We start from the raw sequence: 7,934 nt of genomic DNA, 5'->3' as shown, positions 1-7,934 counted from the left end.
TCCCCCACAGTCCAAAGACATGCAGGTTAGGTTAACTGGTGACTCTAAATTGAGCGTAGGTGTGAATGTGAGTGTGAATGGTTGTCTGTGTCTATGTGTCAGCCCTGTGATGACCTGGCGACTTGTCCAGGGTGAACCCCGCCTTTCGCCCGTAGTCAGCTGGGATAGGCTCCAGCTCGCCTGCGACCCTGTAGAACAGGATAAGCGCTGATGGATGGATGAATCTTTGTACTGAAAGTGAATCAGTTTGGTTTATGATGTTACATTTTGATTCAATTCCAGTCAATTTTTTGTAAATTTGGATTGTTTGATTCAGTGAGTGAGGTTTGTTTAGGAAATATTATAATGCATCACATTTTTGTCTAAAAGACTTTTACAAACTTTACACAGACATTTTTCTGTAGATTTATTTTATACATTTTATTGACATTTTTAAAAATAATCCAGCAGCGATTTCCACTGTTGCTGTGGGAGAAATCCTCACCAGTGCAGCCACAGAATTCATTTAATTAATATATGTTTATTTTCCCAGCTGTATGTCTGTAACTAAAAAACCCACACAGAGAGAGAGAGTGAGAGTGTGTGTGTGATCAATCCCAGGCTCAGGTGTGTTTGTTTGTGAGCTCAGCAGGTGGTTTACTGATCCAGTCCCAGCTGGAGTTGAATGTTGCATCATTGTGTTTTTCTAATGAAAGTTATTCGTTATTTCTTTTATATTATTATTTATTTTCCTCCTTTGTCTATGAATTGGTATATCATTATTAATATATATTTTTCTGTTTAAGTCACAGAAATCATTCCACACACAGCCCTTCATCCTGTTTCACAGAGAGTGGGAAGGTCGAATACAAGAGCAGAGCTTTTTAACCGTTCTCTAAAGTTTAATTTTATTTGTTCGATGTGTAAAAAACCCTCAGACTGTTACAGAAGCGGAACTTGGATCTGGAGGACCAGCGGAGATGTTCTGTCTGTTGTTCCAATGTTTACACTGTAATTTTAATAAAACAGTCAGAGATGAACAGACGATGCTTTTTTTAATTCTACAGTTACATGACTTTATACATTTGTAAAAAAACAAACAAACAAACCCCAAAAAGGCTCTTTAGAGATATTTACTTTACAATTACTAACCTAAATAACTGGACATGTGATGATCAGACTGCAATCATGATCAGATATTTTATCACAATATTATTACATTCTGTAACCTCATTGGCACATAAACACGTTTACATCAAATCTCACATTAAACACACGAGTGCTAAAGACACTCAGAAGGCACAGAAACATGAGCGCACACACACACACACACACCCAGCTCACACACACACCCAGCACACACACACACACACACCCAGCTCACACACACACACACACACACACCCAGCTCTCACAGACACACACACACACCCAGCTGTCCTGTGCATGTTTAAACACGGGGTGTCAAACTCCGCTGAAGGAACACGCTGATCATCCTGAGCATCACTTACAAACCACGTGACCGCGTTCGTCCCTGCAGAACCGACCCATCAGCATCAACCGGTGACGTCAGGAAACACCTGCTTTAGCTCTGTTTGTTTTCTGGGTTCAAAAGGCAGCATGTGTTCATGTAGTTAGATTACGAGACTAATAAGGCAGTATGGGATGAGCTTCTTGCCTGTTTCAGGAGGTTGCTGGTTCAAATCCCAGCTGGGACTCCAGGCTCTGAGTGGAAACATAACATACAGAGCAGTCTGGGTCATGACCCCACAACCTGCTGACACTCTCTGCAGGGGATTATGCCTGAGCCCTGAATGTAAGGTGTTGAGTTTCTGAATAACTGCTCTGGTTTCTCAAGACTCCTTGTGTTTACAGTTTTCCCTCAGACTCCTGGAACACTTTCCTCATGGAATCGACCTGAACGTTGATTCTCTGACCTCACGGCCATCCGATCCAAACCCCTTCTGAGTTTGGGATTCGACCAAAGAGGAAATGAAGAGAGAAAGATGAGAACTGAGTGTGAATGATGAGTTGCCCTTATAGTGTTTTGAGCGCTGATCCTCAGCTCTTCTGGTCAATGCTGTTAAAGTTGTTGCAGTTTGATCTGTTTATTGAGAGACACTTCCGGTGAGCCGTGGTGCAGCGGTTAGTCCGCGCGCTGTCGGGCGTCGCGTCTCTGGTTCGAGTCTCTGCTTTAGGTCGGGGTTCAGAATGCAGAAGTGAAAAGTTCTTTAAACCACAACATGCGTGTGAAATCCTGTGGCTCATGTGGCTGAGCTTTACCGCTGGGTTGAGAGGTCGCTGGTTCAAACCCCGGCCAGGATGTGAGCGTGGAAGGTACAGGGTGGGCGTGGCAATAACGAATTGGGAGTAACGTCTGAAACCAGGGGAGCTCGAACACAGAGTTTCGACTCTCTTTTGCATATAAAGAGCCCACCGTTAAAAAACCCATCACCTTCACTGCAGTCCTCCACCAGGATCAAACCAACAACCTCCACATCGCAAGGCAAGGCTCTTACCACAACACCACTCGGTCCCGCACCCAGCGCTCGGACTTAGCGGACTTTTGTCTTTTAAAAATGGCGCGCACGCAAAAAAAAAAAAAACAAAAACACACCAAGAAAATGAAAATACAAAACTTAAAATGGAGTTTGTGTCATTAATCTATTCCACAGTCCTGTCACAGCCAATACTCATCAATTATTCACAAATATAAAAAATGTAAAGATTGAGAGTGCATAAGTATTCACCCCCACTGTTCTGAACCCTTGGAGCTGGTTGTGTGAGATGTGGAGGCGTGGTCACAGCGCTCATGAACAATTACGCCATTCGATCATTTGGTTCACTGCTGAGTTTATTGCTCCGAGTTTATTGCTCTATTTCGCCCCCTAGTGGATGAACAGTCAGTCCACAAGATGATTTTGAATCAAGAGTCAAAAATAAGGTCCACAGGACCGGGGCTGGTTGTGGTTGTGGTCTGCAGGTTGTGTGTTTGACACCCCTGAGTGAACAGGTCACAGAGTCACTTACTTCATCTTCCTGTGAAAAGGAGTTCATGACGTGTCTTCATCCAGAAGTGGAGGTGTTCAGATGATTATCTCAGGATGGAGAGACGCCGCTTCACCAAAACCCAAAACCATCCACTCGCAGCATCACAGCAAACTGGAGCTCGCGACTCTGTGACCTGTTCGCGCTTCGACAGTCCTTCACCTGAGACGAACAAGTTCTTAAAAAACCAAAAAAAACAACATCGCACAGGATCGCTATTTATCCCAGAACAAACACAGAACATTACATCGTTATAAATTACACATCAGAGTGGACTGAATTTGTATAAAATGTAAAAAAAAAAAATGAAAAAAAAGAAAATTATCATCAAAAAGTGTAACATTTAATTTTCTGATTCATCAATTTATATATTATAAGGAACATCGCTGAATATTTATCCTCTTCAAAAACACCAGCAGCTAAGAATATTCACAAATATGCAAATTAGACACGCTCACATATCCTGTCACGCCTCACAACTGAACATCCTCGTCACTGATTTAACGAGCAGGCCTGAGTTTCCCAAAATCATCGCAACACAAAGTTCATCGTTAAATGGTAGAGCGAGCAGCACAATGAACTCTCTCTCTCTCTCCTGGTTAAGGGTTAGGGTGTGTGTTGAGTGTTTTGGGAAACGCAGCGCTGGTTATTTAACTGTGAGTAAACTCACTCGATTTATTTACCAGTTAAAACATTCTGTAGCGAAACATTTCTCTCCATCACCTGCTAATTTGCATATCAGCTGTGATTGGTCTGAAGTTACTGACTTTATTGTGTGTGTGTGTGTGTGTGCGCTACACTGATGTGTATTTTAAGGAAGAGAGCTTGTTTGTGCTCCTGATGGCCTTCACAGAGGTTCCTCAGATCTTCACAGCGTGGTGGAGGACGGGCTCAGCTCCTACTCCGCTGCACGAATGGTTGTTCTCCTCGTGCTCTGCAGGGGGCACCGGAGCAGAGCTGCTCACACAGTTGGGGATGTAGAAGGACTGCGGCGGCTCAGTGATGCCGTGGTGCTGCTGGAGTCGATCGGAGGCGTTGCAGCTGCCGCAGCCAGCAATGCTGCACATGGACTCGTGCGAGGGGCTGCAGAGGATCGAGATCGTCTCGTTCTTCTCGCACTGCGCCGTCTCCTCCACTGGACACTTCAGAGGCTCCTCCTTCAGCTTGAGCTTGTCCATCTTCTCGGCCAGGTCCATCACTGAGGCTTCGTCACCGTGTTTTAACCCTGGACTGTGTGATGCAGCTCCGACACGCAGCTGCTGTTCTTCTGAAGAACGAGGTTCTGGAGCAGGTTCTGGAGCTTCAGAGTGTACGGTGATGGACCGACAGCTGCTCGCTTCACGGCTCAACTTCACGTCTCTCGCTCCGGAGCGCTTCACCTTGACAGAGGAGCTTTTGAAGATGGGCCTCTGTCTGAAGGCGAGGTCTGGATAATCCTTCTGCATCTCCAGGATGGACTTATCTTCGCTCAGGAACGCTCCACGCTCCGAGCTTTCACGCTCACTCATTTCCACATCTAAAGGTTTCAAACTCGGTTCTGAGGTTAACAGGAAGTCGTCTCTGTGTGCTCCATCTTCCTCCGGAACACCGTTTGGAGCGTGATCGAGCTCTGGTTCCTCCTGAAGAGTCGAAGCAGAACCGAGGTTCTGGATGATCTCCAGACATTCAGCGTGAGACGTCTGGCTCGTGATCTGACTCAGATGTTCACATTCGATCCGGGCCAGAAAAAGCTCAAAGCCCATTTCTTTGGCCCAGTTTGGGTCTGCGTTCTCAGAGAGTCTGTACTCGGTGTCGGTCTCGGAGTCGTAGCCGATGCGCTGGAGAACGCTCCGAGTCGTCTGCAGCGGCAGAACCGCTTTGATGTAGTAAACAAAATGACCGGTGAATTTCTACAAGACAAGAAAGTTCAGTTTAATTAAACTTTTCATCATCCAACATGAAAATGTTCTAATCCACACTCATCTAGGGGGCGTGGCCTAATGTCACAAGGCGGAGCTTCATGAGAAGCATTTTACAGTTTTATTTTTGCCTCATTAAAAAATAATTGTTACTTTTTTCTTGTTTTTCCTTTTAATTGTTGAGTTTATAAACAGCATCAGTGTCTTTAAACATCACTTTATTCGACATTTATCAAAATATTTTCATGTGAGATTTTATTCAAGTGTGAATATATATATATATATATATATATATATATATATATATACCTGTGAGTGTTTAGTCTATGTCTAGTTCTTATCTAGACTGTTTATACTGTTTATATTGTTTATTTCAGTTATTCTATTTGTATTTATTGCATTGCCTGTTTGCACCGTGGGTCAGAGGACTGAAATTTCATCTGTGCTGTATGTCGAGCATGTGTAGCATATTTGACAATAAAGTTGACTTGACTTGAACATCGGGCTGCTCGATCTGACCGAATATCACTATTGGGATAAACTCTGAATAATAATAATAATAATAATAGTAGTAGTTTTTTGTTTCTTTGGGAGCTGTATCAGCTATAAAACAGACACCAACAACCCCGATAAATAAATAAATTAATTTCTGAAATATCTGTGCAAATAAAACATTTTCAGGAAAAAAATCTGTAAATTTATTTTAATAAATCCGATAAATAATTATAAGATTATTAAGAATTATTTGAGTCAAATCTTTTTTTTATTTCAAACATTTATTTAATGAAAGAAATAATTTTTGTAAATGATATCATTCAGAAGCAAATTTATAACTTTCTATATTATAATTTCTACACAAACAATATCACTTGATTAAAAAAACTTGAGAAAATTTTATCAAACTGATCATTGATTTTCCACAATGAGATTTTTCATATTTATTGTAGATTATAAATTTAATACTACTGTCTCAGAGCATTTTTAATAATTTTGTAATTATTTTCGGAATAATCTCATCATGTGGAATATTTGATCCACACTTTGAGAGATTGTGTTTGTGATGAAAGCAGCGCCGCTGAGAAGCTCACAGAGTTTTAAAGTTTAGTTTCAGTTCTGTAAAGTGAATTCGGTGCAGTGTGGAGTGTTTAAACCGAGCATTCTTAATGATTTATTTAACAACAGAAACAGGAAGTGTGTGTGTGTGTGTGTGTGTGTGTGTGTGAGAGTGAGTGAGTGAGAGAGAGAATTTCCTCTCACCTTCAGTGTTTTGATCTCTTTTTTCCAGGGAAAGAGGAACAGGTTGACGCAGAACAGCTCGAGAACCTCGAAGGCTTTGCTCAGGCGCTGGAACACGCTGGTGGAGCTGCTGGCAGAGCTGATGATGTCGATCACAGTGGGGTAAAATGGCAGGAGTGTGAACATGTGAGCTGCTTCACACTGCTGTAACACCACCTGCCGGGCCTGGTCCATCAGCTGCGTGTCCTCACACACCTTCACGCTGCCCTCGCTCCACATGCGGCTGTAGAACGTCACGTAGCATTCCAGGACATTCTCACGTCCTGCTTTCGCCGTCTCATGTCCTGCTTTTGCTGTCTCACCTCCAGCAATGTTGGTCATACTGTGAGTTTTCCTCTCATGTGCCTGAAGTGACAGCAGAAGGCTGAAAACCAGGAAGTGAAAGTAAACAGGATGACAGAAGGGGAGAAGGGTGTGTTTTTTTTATAAACAGTAGCTCTTATTTTTCTCAGTCCACACACACACACACACACACACACAAATATATAGATATAAAAAAAGACCACACAGTTGGGTACTCACCAAAAACATCACCAAATAATAGAAATAATCCGAACACTAATCCTGCTGATCCTCCTGCAGGTTAGTGCACTTCCTCCTCCTGCATCATTCTCTCATCAAACAACAATAAACTCCTTACAATCATAAACGGACTCTTTAACGGCTCTCCACTCAAAAACCTTCCAACTTCAGCAGCACAAAAGAACCCCACTCCGCTTCCGGTCCACACTGACAAATCCAGCTGTTTCCGGAAGTAGCACGACACATTCCCTTCATGACTACAAATAAAATATTTTCTCGCTTTAACCCATGCCGCATTTTGACCGTTTTGTGAAAAATACATTCTCATCTTCATCACACAAGGCTACGAATAAATATCATCTCAACTTCATTTCTTAAAACGGACGCGTTTTATTCCAGTACTCCTCATGAAGCACTACATTACCCAGAATGCCACGAAGAAACTCCACCAATCAGAGGCGACGCTGTTGCCATGGAAATATTTATATTTTACTCATCTTCGAATGCATTTCCAGAGGAATGTGTTTTTCCTGGATATAAACCGCTTCCGGGATCCGTGTTGCCCTTTTTGGAGCTTTTCGATTCTGTTTGTTTGTTTGAGGCTAAAACTGTGTAAAGCTGCACGCGCCGGCTCTTTGCCAGCGTTAGCATGCGGCTAATAACACTCCGCAGCGCGAGCCGCTTCATCACAAACCCACTTCCGCTCTGCTCCGCGCGCGTGCGCAGGCCGAGCCTCACTGAAAGCGCGCGGATGAGAAGGTCACGTGTGATTTGCAGTTTACAGCAAAATGGACTCAGAGCTGAAATATTTATAATATTCGGATGTTCAGTGTGTCGTTAATTTAGCGTTACATCACACATATTAACTCAGTGAGCGACTCTCAGTTCAGCTGGAGGAACACATCCGGTCATCTAGTTCACTTCCGGGTTACAGATAACGCAGTGAGGCGCACCAGCTGGCCTGCACCAACCGCTTAGAGCCACCAGAGGGCGCCATATTCACAAACCTCATCTCATAGATATACATAGAAGACTCGATGCCTCGTACCCGCTGCCCGTCAACGAAGTGGAACATCCGCACATGGCGGCCATCTTCCCTCAGACAGCTGGCTCACCCATTCCACTGTGCTCATAGCGATATGTACTTTTCAGATGACCGTAACTTCCTCAAATTTCAATCGATATTCAAAC

The 7,934-nt window shown here is 43.3% G+C and overlaps 1 protein-coding gene across 1 annotated transcript; it reads right to left on the bottom strand.

Annotated features, from left to right (window-relative positions):
- Nucleotides 1–3,229: 3,229 nt before the first annotated feature.
- On the bottom strand, nt 3,230–7,423 carry si:ch211-189a15.5 (spermatogenesis-associated protein 2). The gene is made up of 3 exons (XM_060911067.1): nt 6,744–7,423; nt 6,183–6,585; nt 3,230–4,916 (listed from the first exon to the last, which is right to left on the bottom strand). The coding sequence occupies exons 2-3, from the start codon at nt 6,540–6,542 to the stop codon at nt 3,888–3,890; spliced, it is 1,389 nt and encodes a 462-aa protein (XP_060767050.1). The 5' UTR covers nt 6,543–6,585; nt 6,744–7,423; the 3' UTR covers nt 3,230–3,887.
- Between the last annotated feature and the right edge of the window lie 511 nt (nt 7,424–7,934).

The sequence above is a fragment of the Neoarius graeffei genome, chromosome 27 (assembly GCF_027579695.1).
Source record: "Neoarius graeffei isolate fNeoGra1 chromosome 27, fNeoGra1.pri, whole genome shotgun sequence".
Classification (NCBI taxonomy): domain Eukaryota; kingdom Metazoa; phylum Chordata; class Actinopteri; order Siluriformes; family Ariidae; genus Neoarius; species Neoarius graeffei.
The sequence above is the reverse complement of the archived record's forward strand: the minus strand, read 5'-3'. Positions and strand labels throughout refer to the sequence as shown.

Coding starts and splice junctions, on each gene's coding strand:
- si:ch211-189a15.5 (XM_060911067.1), bottom strand. CDS start 6,542: ATGACCAACATTGCTGGAGGTGAGACAGCAAAAGCAGGACATGAGACG. Junction 4,917..6,182: donor AAGAGATCAAAACACTGAAG/GTGAGAGGAAAT, acceptor CTTGTCTTGTAG/AAATTCACCGGTCATTTTGT.